This window comes from Musca autumnalis, unplaced genomic scaffold, assembly GCF_047663935.1.
Source record: "Musca autumnalis isolate F117 unplaced genomic scaffold, ASM4766393v1 scaffold_2, whole genome shotgun sequence".
NCBI classification, from domain to species: domain Eukaryota; kingdom Metazoa; phylum Arthropoda; class Insecta; order Diptera; family Muscidae; genus Musca; species Musca autumnalis.
In genome coordinates this window covers 58,694,007-58,715,338 of record NW_027411755.1, presented here as the reverse complement: position 1 = coordinate 58,715,338, position 21,332 = coordinate 58,694,007, and the positions used below count along the sequence as shown (strand labels likewise).

At 38.0% G+C, this 21,332-nt stretch overlaps 1 protein-coding gene across 1 annotated transcript; it reads right to left on the bottom strand.

The window, feature by feature from the left end:
• Positions 1–639: 639 nt before the first annotated feature.
• On the bottom strand, positions 640–20,999 carry LOC141392252 (uncharacterized). Its single transcript, XM_073965203.1, has 2 exons — positions 19,374–20,999; positions 640–863 (listed from the first exon to the last, which is right to left on the bottom strand). Exons 1-2 carry the CDS (start codon positions 20,821–20,823, stop codon positions 640–642), a joined length of 1,674 nt encoding a protein of 557 aa, XP_073821304.1. The 5' UTR covers positions 20,824–20,999.
• Positions 21,000–21,332: the final 333 nt, after the last annotated feature.

Here is a 21,332-nt window from a genome sequence, read left to right as displayed (position 1 = left end):
GTCAAAACTCCTTCCTCCAACCAATATCTTGCGTGTTGTTGTAAGAAATGTTTGATTAGTTGTGGATCCATCCGGCAACGTTGTTTTACACCTAATGGTATCAAATTTACTTCATTTTAACTGCAAAATTCGTTTTAAGCTTGAACTGGCTACGCTCGTTTTAGAGCCGGTATCAAAATAAGCTTGTCCAGAAAATCCAAATATTTCAACATTCACCCTAGGAATGTCACGACCGATACATATAACATACGAATTGAAACTTACGTTCATTTGACTGTTATTTCCTGGCTTTTTATTGTATTTAGGACATTTCGCACGAACAAAACCTGGTGCATTACATCCGCAGCAAGCTAATTTCTGCTTTAAAACTTCTGTCTTAGCATTAGAATTTAAATTTTCACCAATATTTTGCTTTTTAAAGTAGCTTTCATCAGTATGGCCTTTCTTTCGGCAAAAGGAGGAATGGTTTAAACCACATTGAGGACAACTTTCTAAATGTTTAGTGTTCACAACAATGCGTTCACTAATTGTAAGTTCAGCTTCCCTTGCATCTGCCTGAATTTCTTCAAAATTTTTAACTTTATGACGAAAGACACGTTCCCTTATTTGTGGATGAAGCATCCCGAACACCATATCAATCTAGTTGGATTCTGTAGGAACTTCTGCTAACTGCGCAAATAACGTTCTCTTCTTTCGAATGAATGTATCTGTAGGTTCATTCTTACCCTGTTTAAGCTCAAATAATTCCGCATAGATTTGCCATGCTGGTTTCGGTGGAGCAAAGGCCTCACGTGACATTTTAATGACATCTTTGAAAGTTTTGGCTTTACCCTTAACACAACTCCACAATTCTGCAGCATCTCCTTGAAGTAGCATAGGCATACCATTAACAGCATTAGCATCAGTAACGTCTTCAACAAGCTGGTATGTTGTTATAGCTGATATAAACTCCTCAACTTTCGTAGAACATCGTTCTCCATTATATCTTGCTGAGGTCGCTGGGTCTGTTTATGGATCTCAATCGACTTTCAAATTGTTCAGTTGTAAGTGAATCCATGTTCGTATTCCTCGTAATTCGTTTGCTTTTGCGTGTACCTTCTGCACGGGTTGAAAAAAAAATTTTGGTATTTTTCCAGACGGAAAGGGCCACAATTTATGTCCACTATTGTCGGAAACCAATTCTCCAATATATTTTCAATAAAAATCCTTCTTCACGGCTTTCTGGGCGTTATTCGGGCCTCGATGTTGGGCGTCAATTTGTAGCGGAATACTAATCTTTGTGGGCGCCAATTGCAGAAGGTTCTGAAGCGGATTGAAAACACGAACGCGTTACAAAAAAAACTATTCTTTATTTAATAAAATTATATGTGTTTGATACGAAGGTTTCAAAGAGAATGACTGTATGAAAAAATATGTATATCAATATTGGGGTAAAATAAAATATTTGACAACATTTACAATGACACAATTTCAATAGGACAAAATAACTATGCTGGACAGCATCGGTCCAGCCGTTCTCAACTGATGCCATTACCAACGAACGACATTTGATTTTTATTTATATACAGATAGATATTGCATTTTTAAAGAAATAGGGTATAGGGGAAGTATCCCGCCCCCTCAGAAATTAAACAAAATTTTTAGCCCATTTTAGGCGGGGGCCATCCCTGTACATTCCCTGATAATTTCAGAAATTTCTTTTCAGTAGTTTTTGTGGAAAAGATAAAATTGAATTTGAAAAAAGTGGACGTGGTCAAATTTTCTTTACATAAAAACCTAAGTCGGGTAATGGCGAACATTACACAAAAATAATTATCCAAATCGGTCCAGTCGTTCTCAACTGATGCCGTTATCAACGAACGACATTTGATTATACCCTCCACCATAGTATGGAGGGTATATTAAGTTTGTTTTTCCGTTTGTAACGCATTGAAATACTCATTTGCGACCCTATAAAGTATATATATTCTTGATCAGGGTAAAATTCTAAGTCGATCTGAGCACGTCCGTCCGTCCGTCCGTCTGTGGTAATCACTCTAGCATCCACAACAATGGAGATAGGACGCTGAAATTTTGGGAAAATGCGTCTTTTGTTTGCAGGCAGGTCAAGTTCGATGATGGGCTATATCGGTCCACGTTTTGGTATAGCCCCCATATAACGGTACCCCCGATTTACGGTATTTTGACGTTTTTAGCTACATTTTCAGACCGATTTGGCTATAATTTGACATTTAGGGTTCCAAAGTGTCAATAAAGATATATAACAAAACTTGTGGACATAGGTCCACGTTTTGGTAAAGCCCCCATATAACGGTACCCCCCGATTTGCGGTATTTTGACGTTTTTAGCTACATTTTTAGACCGATTTGGCTATAATTTGACATTCAGGGTTCTTAAGTATTAATAAACTTATATAACAAAAGTTGTGGACATAGGTCCACGTTTTGGTATAGCCCCCATATAACGGACATAGGTCCACGTTTTGGTATAGCCCCCATATAACGGACATAGGTCCACGTTTTGGTATAGCACCCATATAACGGTACCCCACGATTTGCGGTATTTTGACGTTTTTAGCTACATTTTTATACCGATTTGGCTATAATTTGACATTCAGTGTTCTTAAGTATCAATAAACTTATATAACAAAAGTTGTGGACATAGGTCCACGTTTTGGTATAGCCCCCATATAACGGTACCCCCGATTTGCGGTATTTTGACGTTTTTAGCTACATTTTTAGACCGATTTGGCTATAATTTGACATTTAGGGTTCTTAAGTGTCATTAAACTTATTTAACAAAACTTGGGGACATAGGTCCACGTTTTGGTATAGCACCCATATAACGGTACCCCCCGATTTGCGGTATTTTGACGTTTGTAGCTACATTTTCAGACCGATTTAGCTATAATTTGACATTTAGGGTTCTTAAGTGTCAATAAACTTATATAACAAAATTTGTGGACATAGGTCCACGTTTTGGTATAGCCCCCATATAACGGTAGCCCCCGTTTTACGGTATTTTGACGTTTTTAGCTACATTTTCAGACCGATTTAGCTATAATTTGACATTTAGGTTCTTAAATGTCAATAAACTTATATAACAAAAGTTGTGGACATAGGTCCACGTTTTGGTATAGCCCCCATATAACGTAAACCGCGATTTACGGTATTTTTACGTTTTTAGCTACATTTTCAGACCGATGAAGCTATAATTTGACATTTGAAGTTCTTAAATGTCAATAAACTTATGTGACAAAACTTGTGGACATAGGTCCACGTTTTGGTATAGCCCCCATATAACGGTACCCCCAATTTACGGTATTTTGACGTTTTTAGCTACATTTTCAGACCGATATAGCTATAATTTGACATTTAGGGTTCTTAAATGTAACTAAACTTATATAACAAAAGTTGTGGACCTAGGTCCACGTTTTTGTATAGCCCCCATATAACGGTAGCCCCGATTTACGGCATTTTGACGTTTTTATATACATTTTCAGACCGGTTTAGCTATCAATTGACATTTAGGGTTCTTAAATGTTAATACACTTATATAACTAGTGGACATGGATGGACCTATGTTTTGGAATAGCCCCCATATAACGTTACCGCCCGCTTTCAGGTATTTTGAGAATTATACCAACAAGTTTTAACCGAATTATCTGTATTTTGAACATTAGACATTTGAAATTCTTAGTGGTCACCACACCTCTCCACCAAAAATTGTCAAGAAAGCCCCCATATAACGGTACCCCCCGATTTTCAGTAATTTGATGATTTTAGCTACAATATTAAACCGAACTAGCAGTAATTTGACATTTGAAGTTCTTAGTGGTCACAACACCTCTCCATCAAAAATTGTCAACATAGGTCCATGTTCGGATATAGCTCCCATGTAACGGTACCTCCCAATTTTCAGTAATTTGCAATTTTAGCTACAATTTTTAACAGAACTAACTGTAATTTGACATTTGAACGTTGTAGTGGTCACCACATATCTACATCAACAATATTGCTACGTAGCCCCAATATAACGATACCTCCCGATTTTCGGTACTTTGAGGATTTTACTTAAAATGTTTAACCGAACGTAGGTCCATGTTTTTGTATAGCCCCAAAACAAACCTCCCGATTTTTCGTGCCTTAGCTTTATTTTTTGGACGTACTTTCTGTAATTTGAAATTTAAAAGTCAACAAAAATTCTGCAACAAAAATTGTTTATTTAAGTTCATATTTTCGTATAGCCCAGATACCTCCGAACTAGTTGTTAATGACATTTGAAGTTCCCACGTTATGTACCGATTTTCGATATATTGAGGATTCTTACTTACTTACTTAGTTGGCCCATTACAGAACATTTGTTCCATAGACCGAACTAAGAAAAGATCTCCATTCCTCTCTGTTTTTCGCTTGACTTTTTGGAATACCGCGCCTTTTCATTTCTTCATCCACTTGTGTGCTCCATCGAAGCTTAGGCCTGCCGATTCTGCGTGCACCGCCATGTGGCATGTATTCATACGCCTTTTTAGCGGGTTCATCATCGCTCATTCTCATGATATGGCCTAGCCAACGCAATCATTGCATCTCGATACGTTTAACTATATGCATGTCTTTGTATAGCTTATATAGCTCGTGGTTCATACGACGTCGATATTCACCGTCAACGCAAATCGGCCCGTAGATCTTTCGAAGAATTTTCCTCTCAAACACACCAAGCACTGCCTTATCTGCTTGCGCAAGTACCCATGCTTCGGAGCCATACATTAGCACGGGTAGTATCAGCGTTTTGTATAGTGTTATTTTTGTTTGACGAGATGTGGCTTTGTTTTTAAATTGCTTACTTAATCCATAGTAGCATCTGTTGGCCAATACAATTCTTCTTCTTATTTCACAACTGATGTTGTTTGTTGTGTTTATGGCAGTGCCGAGGTAGACGAAGTCTTTAACTACCTCAAAATTATAGGTACCAACTTCTACGGTTGGTCCGAGCTCTATGGACGCTTTGCGCGTCGACACCATCAATTTGGTCTTTTCGCCGTTTACCGTCAGACCCACTTTCGCAGATTCTGCTTCGACCTTCCTAAAGGTATCAGTTACTTCCTTTACTGATCGTCCCATGATGTCTATGTCATCAGCATAGGCAAGTAACATGTGGCTATTGGTGTAAATTGTGCCATTTCTTTTGACATTTGCATCTCGTATTACCTTTTCCAGCAAAATGTTGAATAGGTCACACGAAAGGCTGTCTCCTTGTCTGAAACCTCTTTTGGTACAAAATTCTTCGGAGAGGTTCTTTCCAATTTTAACTGAGGACCTAGTATCAGTTAAAGTCATCTTACAAAGCCGGATGAGCTTTGCGGGAATACCAAATTCAGACATTGCATGGAATACCTTTGATCGGAGGGGACTGTCGAATGCTGCTTTATAATCGACAAAAAGGTGAAATGTGTCGATCTGCATCTCTTGGGTCTTCTCTAGGATTTGCCGCAGGGTAAATATCTGGTCAATGGTGGACTTGCCAGGTCTAAAGCCACATTGGTATGGTCCAATTATCTCGTTGACCATAGGCTTTATTTGTTCGCACAGTATCCCTGACACTATCTTATAGGCAATAGGGAGTAGACTTATGCCCCTATAGTTGGAGCATACAGTCTTATCTCCTTTCTTGTGGACGGGACATAGGATGCTCAGGTTCCAATCGTCGGGTACGCGTTCTTCCTGCCAGATGGTGCTAACTAGCTGATGCATACGCCTTATCAGCGCGTCGCCTCCGGTTTTAAACAGCTCGGCTGGTAAGCCATCGGCTCCTGCTGCTTTATTATTCTTCAGCCGGTTGATTGCTGTTTTTACCTCATCTTGGCCGGGTGGTATACATTCTATACCATCTTCTGGGATTGGATCTGCGGTATCATCGTCTTCGCCACTTTTGGATACCAGCAGATTGGAGAAATGTTCCTTCCATATCCTGAGCACGCTATCTGTATCTGTTACCAGATTACCTTGCTGGTCTCTACAGGAGGATGTGCCTGTACCAAAGCCATCTGTTTGATGTTTCACTCTTTGGTAGAATTTTCGGACTTCATTCTGGCTCCTGTACATCTCGATTTTTTCACACTCCCGCTTTTCCATTTCTCTCTTTTTCTTGCGGAAAAGACGTTTCTCTTCTCTCCTTTTCTCCCGATATCTCTCTCGTGCGCTACGCGTTGCTACTGATTGTAAAGTAGCTCTATATGCCGCATTTTTATCTTCGGTAGCAGCACGACACTCCTGGTCATACCATGAATTCCTTTGTGGAGGTCTCTGGAATCCAAGTATGGATTTTGCGGCTGTTTGCATGGAGTGGGCAATATTTTGCGATTGTGTTGTTATGTTATCGGGACAAGGAGTACTCGCGTTAAGCAATTGGGCTAGTTGAGTGGAATATGCTGTGGCTATCTGTTGTGTTTGCAGCCTATCGATGTCCAACTTCCGCGTTGTGTCTGTTCGTGCTTTATTTGCAACGTTTAGACGGGTACGTACCTTTGCTGCAAGAAGATAGTGGTCCGAATCAATGTTTGCGCCTCGGAACGATCGTACATCCAACACGCTGGATGAATGTCTTCCATCTATCACAACATGATCAATTTGATTACTTGTTCTTTGATCTGGGGACAGCCAGGTGCCCTTATGAATATCGAGATGCTTAAATCTGGTACTGCTAACTACCATGTTTTTTGCAGCTGCAAAGTCTATCAGCCTCATACCATTGTCAGATGTTTCACTGTGGAGACTGAATTTCCCGACTGTTGGGCCAAAGATATTCCCCTTTCCAATTTTGGCATTAAAATCGCCTAGAATGATTTTAATGTCATGGGCAGGGCAACGTAAAATATATCTTTGGTCTGTTCGTCCTTTTCTTCAGTGGGAGCATGAGCGCAAATAAAGGTGATGTTGAAGAATTTAGCTTTTATTCGAATTGCAGCAAGTCTTTCATTCACTGGGGTGAAGCTGGATACCAGATGTTTTAGTCTCCGACTAACTACGAATCCGCAACCAAACTCATGCTTTACGTCATGGCAGCTATAATACAGTGCGTCACCTTTAGGTGTTGTTGTGACGCCTTCCCCAATCCATCGTATTTCCTGTATGGCAGTAATATCGGCCTTGTACTTTTCAAGTACGTCTGCCAATGCGAAGACTGCACCTTCTCTATAAAGAGTGCGAACATTGCAGGTGCAGATTCGCAGATCATGGTCCTTAAAACGTTTGCGGGGTTCGTCAACTTTAGAGGGGTTTGTTTTTCTTTTCTTTCTATTTTTCATAGTAGGCTGTTTTTTTCTAGGAGAGGGTTACTAACCCGACGCCCAAACCCAAGTTTTTAACGTTCCTATGGGTGAACGCGCGGCACATGTTAGCTCACTACCTTTAACGGGTGTTAAAGGCAGTTCCCCAGGTGACACCACGGGGAGGTCAGTGTCCACTTGAGATGAAAGAGGGACCAAGATAAATCCTGGGCTTTGCCATGTTAAAACCGGTCAGGACCGTTCCTTGGTATCTTCCATCCCCTACGTCTAGCTAAATTTTTTAACCGAATTAGGAGTTATTTGACATTAAAGACTCCCATCAAAAACTGTCAACATAGGCCCATGTTTTATTATAACCCCTATATAACAGTACCTCCCAATTTCTAGCCCACCCAAAATTGTCAACAGTTAGATATAGGCACCATAAAAAAGGGCCTCCCGAATGAAGCATTTTATGTACATTATCTGACATTTTAACATACTCACTTAAAGTTGGGGACAGGAATGAATATTATATGGTGGAGGGTATGAAAAGTTCGGCCCGGCCGAACTTAATACTTTTTTACTTGTTATTTATAAAGATTTCCATAAACATTTCTCTGAAAGCCCATTTAGTTGGAACTATTTGTTTTACACAACTACAATCTTAAAGTCTAACTTTCCTTCAAAAATATGAAAACAATGTTGGCTTGCAAAATCAAACAAATAATTCATTCTAAGAAATATTCGTAATCGGTATAGCCCTTTTGCTAGGAAATACAGTTTTTTCCCAACAAAAATGATAAAGTCGGAATTCCCAAGAAACATATGAATACAAATCGTTTATTTCCAGAAATATTCACATTCAATATAGGTTAAATCAATATGCTGTTACAAGGAATATTACGGAACTGCTGGTATAGGGGTTACTGACCGCATATTGATATAATCCCCCGTCACCATTTTATAATCCGTTATTGGAGTCATTAAATGGTGGAATTTCCTCTTAAATTGATGTGAATCTGTATGTCCATTTATTTTCAGTATACGTATATGTGTCTGTTGAATTTACATCATTGACTTTTACAATTGTTTGAATGGGTTGATGGCACATCCATATGAAAAGGTACTTTAAATTGTATGGCATTAAATGCTAAGCTTCATTTAATTATTTTTAGGATTCAAAGTAATTCAGTTTTGCCACTGTTGCAACAGAAGCACCAACCCTGACTCAAACACACACACAACAACATCAATAATAACAACGACTGAAATGAAATAATAGAACAAAACTCTAACACCAGCATAAAAATGAAATTGAGGATTAAAAGCAATTAGAAAAATAGAACTTAATTAAAAACAGAAATGACGACAAAATCTAAACGTTGGTAGGTATATATACATATACATATAAATGTACAAAGAGACAAAAAATGTGTGCGTATATAAAATTATTAAAAACTAATCCACAATGCCACACAATTATTATTCAATGCAACATGTGTCATTTGCACAACAATAACAACAAATAAAATAAGGTAAAATATTCATCTTTAAGCATAAATACACAAAACAATATTGGTCTGAAAACTTCTGGACCTAATAAAAACGACGAAAGATTTGTTGGAATTCAATATGGCCTTGCACTAGAACATGCCTCAATACCGGTTGCTGATATTTTTTGAATGTTTGCCACAAGTTTCGAAAGCGATATCATTTTCGAACGCTTGGCAAATGTTTTTTCTTGTGTTTTTCTTTTTGTTCGCCAAAAGTTCGAAATCTATATCATTTTCAAACACTTGGTGAATGTTTTTTTTCACAAGAAAATTTGTTTCGAAAAATATTTTTTACTTTGGAAATTTTTTTGTTTCAAAAAATAATTTTATGTTGTTCATATCTGAAATTTTTGGAAGCCTATAACTTCGCAAGTTGAAAAAACGACGAGGCAGGTATCTTCTATTTTTTAGTCTTTTATCAGAATATGGTTAATAAACCATGACGACGAGACACGTATATATCTTCTCTTATTTAGTCTTCTATCAGAATACCATGACTTAAAAAATAACACAGTGTAATTTATATACAAGGTCTCTTCTCGTTTCCTCGTTCAGTTTTAAACCCCATTAAAAAATAAACTACGAATTCAAACGTTTTAAACATGTATAGGTGAATTATCCTTGGAATACATTACATGCTCCTTAGGGAGTTTCTCACTAACCGAAGGGCTGATGAACTAATTCCTTTAGAGAAAAGGAACACGCAAGACCGATTTTGTAGGGAATAAGGCTGAGCAACACTAGGTTTTAAATACCGTTGCTTTATTCGACAGATTCATCTTCCTGGCAGTATAACTGAGTCAACTGTGGCTAGCCAAAAAGTCGAGTCTGAAAAACTTAATTTTTCTTATTTATGCACCAATTGTTATAGCTAAGAATGAAAACGTCAATAAAATAAATAAGAACAAAATGTTCAAAATAGGAAAAAAAATTTATGTCCGGATCATCGAGGTCAAAAAAATATGTGATGTCCGGATTATGGACTCTACAATGTAAAAAATTCTAGTGTCCGGATTATCGAGACTATACTGTACATGCAACGTACATTTATTATAAACAACAAGTGTTAATAAAGACAACATATGGGTAGGTTAACAAATACAAGACAACAATGTTTATCAACAGTATCGCAAACATAACAAATAATAAAGACCAAAAAGGTATATAACAGAAGCATCAAGAAACTCCACCAAACATTATTACCGATATTCGAAATCGAAGTTTTTCTGTCACAAACTGAGCGACGAATGAATGGTTCTCAATGCATTCTCGTGTGTCGTTCTCGAACAAAATATCCGCAAACCTATCGAGAAACATTCGAAAACGATAAAGTGTTCGATAACAATGGTATGGTGGGACATATGACAATTTTTCATTTTCATTTCGGCCCGGGCCCCTCTGCGTAAGTTCCACGTTGGATCCACTTGTTTGGAAAAAGTGGCCAAAAATATTTCCAGTGTATATACCAAGCTAATACGCTGGTTATAGCTTTGTGCTACTACGAAGATTCTTTTAAGAAACCATGAGCGGAGCATTCTTCCCTCTTTCCCCTCTGGAGGGGCATACGGTATGAATTATTTTATGCTGCTAATAAATGTCATGAACAAAAGCACCGATTATCTTCTGATGCAAAAATAGGATTGGGAAAACCAAACAGTCTCCAAAACAACATAAAAACCAGCAAATTTAGCAAGTTAAATTTACCAAAATTGTTGCCTGAAAATTGGTAAAATTTTTAATATAGATGCTATAGCGTTTTCCTGTAACACACGTACCGCCCACGTCAGTCATATTTGCAAGAAGAATTCTTGACTTTTGCATTGATGTCAATTATGTTAATGTACGTCGTCAGACGACAGAGTTATACTCTAATATAACCATAGAAACCATAATCTAGGTCAGCTATTGTCTGTAGCCAACCATTTAAATTCTGACACTAGATGGCAGCTTATATTCATACTGGAAAATTTTAAACCCATGACCTACATAGGAAAATTATTAAAAATTATTAAGTTCGGCCAGGCCGAACTTGTAATACCCTCCACCACGAATTGTATTGAAGTAAGATGGAATAATTAGTTTCCTTTCGTTTATGAAGAAGACTAAATACCAAATTTCCGCAAGCTCGGTAAAACAATGTGGCTAACCTTCAAAATACCGAAATTGGGGAGGTACCGTTTCAGGGGAGCTAAAACAAAACATCGATCTATACCTACAAATTACTGGCAGAAAGTGTTTAGTCTCAAAGAAGACTAAATAAAAAAAGTCTGATATTTCGGTAAAACCTTCCAAATTTCGAAAATTAAGAGGTACGCTTCAGGGATATAAGAACCCGCGGACCTATACGATGTTATAATTAGGCTAAAACCTTCAAAATACCGAAAATCGGGTGGTACCGTTTTAGGGGGGCTGTATGAAGACGGGGACCTATACCGACAAATTGCATACAAAACGTTTAATACCTCAAATGAAGACCAAATACAAATTTTCAGCAATTTCGGTGGAATATTAAGGCCACAACCTTCAAAATATCGGAAATATGGAGGCACCGTTCTATGGGGCTATACTAAGGCACAAGGCCACAACCTTAAAAAAACCGAAAATCGAGAGGTACCGTTCTATGGGAGATATATGAAGGCGTGGGCCTGTACCGACAAGTTTCAGTGTTAAAGTTTTATACTCCCAACGAAGACGAAATACCAAATTTCAGCCATTTCTGTGGCCACAACCTTCAAAACTCCGAAAATCGGGAGGGAACTTCTATGGGGGCTATATGAAAGCGTGGACCTATACAGAGAAATTTCATATGGAACGTTTAATACCCCAAATTAAAATCGATACCAATTTTTAGCCATTTCGGTGGATTATTGTAGTCACAACCTTCAAAATACCTAAAATCGGAAGTTACCGTTCAATGGGGACTATATGAAGGTGTGAACCTATACCGACAAATTTCTGAGGGAAAGTTTTATACACCCAACGACGGCTAAGTACCAAATTTCAGCCATTTTGGTGTGATAATGAGGCTAAAACATTAAAAATACCGAAAATCGGAAGGAACCGTTCTATGGGGGATATATCGAAACGTTGGCCTATATAGCCCATTTGCAATACCAGACATCCTAGGAGTAATAGAAACTTCTATACCAAGTTACAAAGTTCTATCTTGAAAATTGCGAGCTGTATCTTGATTCAACAGACGGACGGACTGACAGACGTACATTGTTATATCGACATAGAATTTTACCCTGATCAAGAATATATATACTTTATAGGGTATCCGATGAATATGTCCATATGTTACAGAGAATGACAAATTTAATTATACCCTCTATATTATGGGGGAGGGTATACAAATATTCCGACTTTTTGAGCTATTCTTAGGAAATACGCGTTTGAATGAAACAAAAGCTAATATATTTTTAAAAAGTTCCATGTCTTAGCTGTCAGTTTTGCCTGATGTTGCATCAAAATTGTGCGTCTCTGATGGGGGCTATACCCAAAACATGGACATATGTCTACAATTTTTGGTAGATATGTTTCTTCCCTCTTTCCCCTCTGGAGGGGCATACGGTATGAATTATTTTATGCTGCTAATAAATGTCATGAACAAAAGCACCGATTATCTTCTGATGCAAAAATAGGATTGGGAAAACCAAACAGTCTCCAAAACAACATAAAAACCAGCAAATTTAGCAAGTTAAATTTACCAAAATTGTTGCCTGAAAATTGGTAAAATTTTTAATATAGATGCTATAGCGTTTTCCTGTAACACACGTACCGCCCACGTCAGTCATATTTGCAAGAAGAATTCTTGACTTTTGCATTGATGTCAATTATGTTAATGTACGTCGTCAGACGACAGAGTTATACTCTAATATAACCATAGAAACCATAATCTAGGTCAGCTATTGTCTGTAGCCAACCATTTAAATTCTGACACTAGATGGCAGCTTATATTCATACTGGAAAATTTTAAACCCATGACCTACATAGGAAAATTATTAAAAATTATTAAGTTCGGCCAGGCCGAACTTGTAATACCCTCCACCACGAATTGTATTGAAGTAAGATGGAATAATTAGTTTCCTTTCGTTTATGAAGAAGACTAAATACCAAATTTCCGCAAGCTCGGTAAAACAATGTGGCTAACCTTCAAAATACCGAAATTGGGGAGGTACCGTTTCAGGGGAGCTAAAACAAAACATCGATCTATACCTACAAATTACTGGCAGAAAGTGTTTAGTCTCAAAGAAGACTAAATAAAAAATGTCTGATATTTCGGTAAAACCTTCCAAATTTCGAAAATTAAGAGGTACGCTTCAGGGATATAAGAACCCGCGGACCTATACGATGTTATAATTAGGCTAAAACCTTCAAAATACCGAAAATCGGGTGGTACCGTTTTAGGGGGGCTGTATGAAGACGGGGACCTATACCGACAAATTGCATACAAAACGTTTAATACCTCAAATGAAGACCAAATACAAATTTTCAGCAATTTCGGTGGAATATTAAGGCCACAACCTTCAAAATATCGGAAATATGGAGGCACCGTTCTATGGGGCTATACTAAGGCACAAGGCCACAACCTTAAAAAAACCGAAAATCGAGAGGTACCGTTCTATGGGTGATATATGAAGGCGTGGGCCTGTACCGACAAGTTTCAGTGTTAAAGTTTTATACTCCCAACGAAGACGAAATACCAAATTTCAGCCATTTCTGTGGCCACAACCTTCAAAACTCCGAAAATCGGGAGGGAACTTCTATGGGGGCTATATGAAAGCGTGGACCTATACAGAGAAATTTCATATGGAACGTTTAATACCCCAAATTAAAATCGATACCAATTTTTAGCCATTTCGGTGGATTATTGTAGTCACAACCTTCAAAATACCTAAAATCGGAAGTTACCGTTCAATGGGGACTATATGAAGGTGTGAACCTATACCGACAAATTTCTGAGGGAAAGTTTTATACACCCAACGACGGCTAAGTACCAAATTTCAGCCATTTTGGTGTGATAATGAGGCTAAAACATTAAAAATACCGAAAATCGGAAGGAACCGTTCTATGGGGGATATATCGAAACGTTGGCCTATATAGCCCATTTGCAATACCAGACATCCTAGGAGTAATAGAAACTTCTATACCAAGTTACAAAGTTCTATCTTGAAAATTGCGAGCTGTATCTTGATTCAACAGACGGACGGACTGACAGACGTACATTGTTATATCGACATAGAATTTTACCCTGATCAAGAATATATATACTTTATAGGGTATCCGATGAATATGTCCATATGTTACAGAGAATGACAAATTTAATTATACCCTCTATATTATGGGGGAGGGTATACAAATATTCCGACTTTTTGAGCTATTCTTAGGAAATACGCGTTTGAATGAAACAAAAGCTAATATATTTTTAAAAAGTTCCATGTCTTAGCTGTCAGTTTTGCCTGATGTTGCATCAAAATTGTGCGTCTCTGATGGGGGCTATACCCAAAACATGGACATATGTCTACAATTTTTGGTAGATATGTTTCTTGACCGCTTGAAACCCTTAATGGCAAAATATAACTTATTTGGTTAGAAACTGTAGCTAAAAACGTCAAAATATCTGAAATCGGATTGTACCGTTATATGGGGCCTTTTCCAAAACAGCTATATCTACAACGTGGCTAAAAACGTCAAAATACTTCCAATCGCGTGGTACTGTTATATGGAGCTATACCACAACATGAGCAATGGCATAATTTTTGGTATGTGAGTTTCACGACCACTTAGATCTCCTAATACCAAATTATAGCTAATTCAGTCTAAAAATATTGTTAGAAACCTAAAAATACCTCAAATCGGGCACTACCGTTATATGGGGGTTACATGGGCCTGTGTCCATAACTTTCAATAGATAAGTTTATTGGCTGCTAGAAACTCTAAATGCAAAATTATAACTAAATCGGTCCGAAAATGTCACTAAAAACATAAAATACCTCAAATCGGGTGGTACCGCTATATGGGGGCTATATCAAAGCGTGGACCGATATAGCCCTTCTTCGAATTTGACCTGTCTGCAAACAAAGGACGCATCTTCCCAAAATGTTAGGGCCCTATCACTGGACCTAAAAACGCCGTGGATGCTAGAGTAATTACAACAGACGGAAGGACGGACATGCTTAGATCGGATCTATTCTATATATTAGATCCAATCAGAATTTTATCCTGACCTTAATACATATATATGTACTTTATAAAATCGCAAATGTTTATTTTAATGCTTTACAAACGGAAAAACAACAAAACATACTAAAAGGTCTGTACCTAAGAGGGCCTGGAGAGATTACTTTGTAACAAATCCATCACATAATGCATGATAAGAGGCCGATGTAAGTTCTGCGTGCATAAACAGGCTTACGTCGAGGGTGGAGAAATTAAAGACGGTCAACGGCGCACATCACGATTTTTGGAAGAAAATTATTCAGTGTACATTAATTTTCTCCCTTTCTTTCTTTTTGCGTCTGTTTTATAGTAAGCGTTAGCAAAAAAGCGTAAGTACTCCAGAGGATCGCCCTGTAATATAGAATAAAAACTTTATACCCTTCAGAAAGCAATGGGAAACCACTGAATTATATTTCCTTGAATACCAACAAATTGATGGAGTTAAGAAACAACACAAAACTCTCAATCTCCGTTAACACGAGAATGCTAAGAATACCAGTAGGTAAAATAAATCAAAACATTGGCACATAGAATGTGCGAAGTCTTTATGAAGCTGATGAACTCCTGCCTAAAACGGAGAGTTAACTTCTCAATACATCAACATTTACCATTTAAGTATAATTAATTAGAATCATAAGAGTAACAATCATGAACGGTGTTAAGTTCGGCTTGGCCGAAATTTGTGGATTGTATTTTATTGAAGGGAGTTTTATTGAAGTAAAATGGAAATCCGTCTCGTCAAGGCTTATTCGTATCACTTATTTAAAACACCGTTAAATTCAAATAAGACATCGAAGTTTTTAAGCCATTAGAAATCCGAACCTACAGTCATTCTATATTTAAATTACGTATAGTCGAAAGGTACGTCCGTATGGGGTATACACCGAAATATGGACATATATTGATGCAAGAATGTTGAGAATCCATAGTACCAAGTTACAACAGCCACATTAGTTGAAAATATCATTAAAATACTTTAAATCGGAGAATCCGTTGTACGAAATTACATCAACTTCGGTCTGAGAACCCGCTGTTCAGAATTACAGTCGGGAGGAGTTATATATGGGAGTTATACCCAAATTTGGACCTACATATATCTACAACTTTTGTGAATAAGTTTTTTAACCGCTAGAAATCCAAGAACCTTAAATGTAGGATTACAGCTATTTATACTCTCAGCATTTAGACTAAACTTTGATACGACCAAAAATGTGCCTCATCGAAATAATGGGCTTAGACCCAAAGTATGTTGGAAGAAATCTATTTCAGACAATTGAGCAATGTCCGTCGAGCTGTCGGTCTGGCTGCTGCGTACGATAACTATCGAGGGAGTGACCGAATTGGTCATAAGTTTGCATATGGTAATATTACTTTCAGGCATAGATCGGGTTTGAATATGGACTACTGGTCCACTCCTTCGGGTACCACCCACACAAAATTCGGAAAAAAGTGAAGTTTAGGATATCCTCGCGGAGTGTATTGAATTGAATCAGGATATTGTCCTGGCGGGCCTCTTTTGGAAAAGTGCAGTTCAACAGCTCATCTCGGATCGTTTTGAAATTTTTTCCAAAGAGTTCTTCTTGTGGGACCCGTTACGGCGACGCATTTCTTTCGGGGACAAGTCCATACATCCTGAGATAATGGCAAAAAAGCTCCAAAAAAAGACTGCAGGCGTCAACAAAATTGGATAGTACGTAAGATAACCCTCGAAGGGACAATCCGATTTGGTCCAAACGTTTTATTCCTTACACCCTCGAATTATGTTCGAATATCGGCTACATCGGGTACCTCACACACAAAGTTTAGAAGGAGTGAAGTTTAAGAATTCGTCTGGGATTTTTTTTTAATGTTTGTCAACATGTTTTGTATGCATCTCTAGTTAAGACGGTACAATTTTTTCGGGACGAGTCCATACTTTCTATGAAAAAAAAAAACAAAAACTCATAAAACACCTATAAAACTCAGAAGTATTGTGTTTCATTCATTAGGTTCAAGGAGAGGGTATGTATATCTCTGTCGACACACCTGACTGATACTTTTTCATTTGTTTTGTATGAAAAATACGCTATAATCCAGAAAATAACAATAATCCTACCAAAAATTTCGAAAAACTGATCTCTTATATTGGGGCTATATTAAAACATGCATCTATATCAACTACTGTTTGTAGGTATGTTGTGTTTCTATATCGAAGACTAAATACCAAATTGTAGTCATCTCGGTAGCTATTTTCATGGGACAATGCAGTTAAAACCTAAAAAATTCCCAAAATCGGAGAGTAACGTTCTGAAATGGCTTTATCAAGACGTAGACCTATGTCCAAAATTTTTTGTTGAGAAGTTTTTAACAACTGAGAACCATAAATGCCAGATTACAGTAAATTTAGGCGAAATGTAGAGTAAGAGTGAAAACACTTCAAATCGGGTGGTACCGTTACACAGAAGTGATAAAACGTGGACGTACATATGTCTAAAATTTTATGTGTATACATTTTTTGATTTCTGGGAACAATACATGCCAAAAAAACAGCCAATTAAGACCGAAGATTTATATAAAAAACTTAAAATACATAAAAGGTGGTGGCACCGTTATATGAGTGCTATGTATATTGACATTATTTTCAGGAAATGTTATCATACCTGTTTAGGTGAGGGAGGGGAAATCCATAGGTTTCTTCGATAACTCAGGATTACCGTATGATGATGAGCAGTGGGGGAGAAAAGAACCAAAGAAATAAAAACACAAGCAGTATCAATTTAAATGTAATAATATGCGGGAAGTTTATTTATGATTCTTTTCGTACAACAAAATAGATTACCTTTTGTAATCGGTGGTAGTGGCGACAGAGGCCTTTTAGTAATAACGCGTAGACGTTATTCTTCGACTAGTGACTATTGACAAGTGAACGCAGAGGTTCTGAGTGATCGCAGAGGATCCCATGTCATATACTACTACAATTACAATTATTCCAGTGAGAGCAAAGTGTAACAAGGCGAGCAAACCGACAACAACCGATGCCCAGCGGCGATCCGCACACTACGGTATCCGCAGAGGGAATTGTAGAGGAGATGCCAGTGCGCCAATGAGCATCCGTGATTGATCGAGCAGGGGAAGTTGTGGGACAAAGTATCTAACTTATACATTGCCGCCCACCTTGATACACGTAAGCGTGGATCAACTAATTAAAGCTAGGAATAATTACAATAAAGATTAATAATATTATACCAATATGTCAGTAAGAAGATTCATGAACGTAAATTCAGATTTCAAGAGAGCTATAGTTCAAACAAGCGATGTCAATAAACGAGTAATTAAGAAAGGATCGACTCCGATATTCGCTCGATTCAAGAATATGGAGACGAGTCACTGAACAATTCAATTTAAGTTTTCAAGATATAACAGCACTAGCGATATGTTTCTCTTAGTTGTTAGCATAACGCAGTGGTCGATTTCAATTTAAAAAACGAGATTAGGAACAAGAGGTGGCAGGAACCGGACCGATGAGAAGGTACCCGAAAATATATTTTTGGGCAAGCAACGAATTCAAAACTATCTTTGGCAGTTCCCAAAAGCAAACTATTATCTGAGGAGGAGTTTGGTGTTGTCCGAAGACCGATCCAACAAACTAAGTTCTCGACATTTGACATCAGTAAAAGCCGAAGAGGAGGTTGGACGCGACAAAGAAGGACGAAATACTCCACTTTTGATCTTGGAAAAAGCCGGAGAGGTATTTGAGCGCGAGAAAGAAGGGCTAAATACTCGACTTTTGACCTTCGTAAAAGCCGGAGTTGATTTCGTCAGAGTTGAAGCTAATACTCGACTTTTGACATATGTAAAAGCAGGAGGGGGTTTCAACAAAGATGGCGCAGTAAGAACTTTACTATTGCGCAAGGTATTAGTGTCTGTATGATTGCTTTGGCGTTTGTAAGAAGAGCAAGGCGACACAGTAGACTTAGACTCTCGACTTTTGACATTTGTAAAAGCCGGAGAAGTGCAGGGCAATGTAGAAATGCCTGGAGAATGTCGGGGCTGCGACAAAACACAACTGTGATCTCGACTTTTGACTTCAGTAAAAGACGGAGACAGTTTTGATGTGGTCGGAGCAATAACTCTTCTAACTTGTGGTCGGTGGAGAAGGCTATGGTGCCGTTGTTTGCACAAGTTGCAACTATATTTGCTGTTACATTTCTTAACAGCATGACCACGACATAAGCAATTTATGCAATAGTTATACTTTTTCACAATCGAGAATTTGTCCTCAAATGATAGTTTAATAAACTGCGGGCAGAGACGAAGAACGTGGCTCTGGCCAGAACAAATTGGGCAAGTACTTGTCAGCAAACTTGTAGATCGAGGATATGATACATCGTTAGATTTATGTACCGACAACACTTTATTGGAGGAGCGAGATGAGACAACTTTCTTTGTGACCTGATTTTCATACAAGTTTTGGATACAAGTCAATGTTTGTATCCTCTCTGTGAGGAAAGCATCTAAGTCTTTCCAAGAAGGCAACGACGACTTCTTTTTGATGCTTTGCTCCCACAGAGTCAATGTCAATTTAGGCAAACGCTGCAAACAAATACAAACTATTATTGGATCCCAATGATCCGTGACGACGTCATAGACGGTCATTGCAGCTAGACAACTATTGATACCGCGCTGAAGAACTTTCAAACCTGAAACTGTTTCTTTTTCTAGAGCTGGGAGAGCAAACAATTGTTTTATGTGACTATCCACCAGGATGCGTTTGTTATCATAGGCATCCGACAAAGCTTTCCACGCTAAAGGGAAACTACAATTGGTGAGTGGAAATCTCGAAACGATTTCGCGAGCCTCACCGGTGGTTTTCTGCAACAAATAGCAGAACCGTTCAATGTCTGATAGGCGTGAGTTTTCAATAAATAGAGTGGTGAACAGATCCCTAAAAGATGGCCAGGATATAAAATCGCCAGCAAAAATATCAATGTCGATAGGTGGTAAAGGCAGACTATGGGTATCGACAGTTGACTTGGAGCATTGATTATCAGCAGGGTCACTACAAGTTGTGGTGGAGGAAGTTTCTGTTGGAACAATTACACCAAGAGGAGTAGACTGCACAGAAACAGGGGCTAAAGACGCGCTAGAAAGCAAACTGGGAGGTAGTGGTAAGCTGTAGGTATCAACAGATGATGTGAAGTTATTAACAGTGCCACTAGAGGAAGTTATGTTGTTGGAAGAAGTTTCAGGTGGAGCAGGTACGGACGGAGAAGTAGACTGCACAGAAACCGACGAGACGGATTCGTCCAATGATTTATTGGATGGAGTTGCTACTTCAGGAGGATTCAACGAATGTTTAGGAGGTGGTGAGATTTCTAAAGATTTACCCGAAAGCAAACCCGAAGATTGCGTTTCTTTTGAAACGCTCGACAATTCAGTTGGTGGAGGTGGTGAGAGTGCAGAAGCTATAGCAGGTGAAGGAGTTTCACTACCAAGAGTTTTAAGGCGCTCAAGATGCCGACTAATTGTGCTAATGCACCGAAGGTAAGCAATGTAGGATGTGGCGTACTTTTCCTCAACGACATCAATACCATCAGTCTGTGCAGTCTCGGATGTCGTGAGGCAGTTTTTGCACTCCTCGTAAGTGCAATGAACTTTGTTCCACAATTTTTGAAGCTCAGAATTGTGGATTTCTAGAGAATGTATGTTATATTTGGTTTCACTTTTCTGTTCAAAGGAAGCCACACGTTTCAAAACGATGTCTGAAGCTCTAATAAACCGAGTAAGCGGGGTGACAGACATTTTGTAAGTTAAATCTGCAATTGAATTTGCAACAAACAACAAAGAGAGGTGAAGAAATGAAATTCAAGTTGAAGAACAAATGGCTATAGCTCACAGGAAATTAGAAATTCCCACACAAAACCTCCAATATTCTAAGAATACAACAGAATCTTAACAGGGTGTAATTATATTTGAAATTAAAGTAGGGCGAACACGTTGGTGCAAGTATGCCAAAAGTAGGGTGTATTTGTCCAAAAATACCGAAACCCCTACGGAGACTCAAATATTATTCCAAAATGTTTAACAAATATTGCCAAAAACAATATAAAAGAGTCAAAAAACAACTATTTTTCACTTATATTCTCTGCTAGAAATTGGTGCAATAAGTGCCGAATGTAGGGTGAATTTGTCCAAAAATTCCAAAAACCCTACTGCCAATTAATTATATTTCCAAAAGTTATCGAAAAATAATTTTCATAATTAATTATTAGAAAAAAACTTTTCGTGCTTTTACCCCACTGTACTATTTG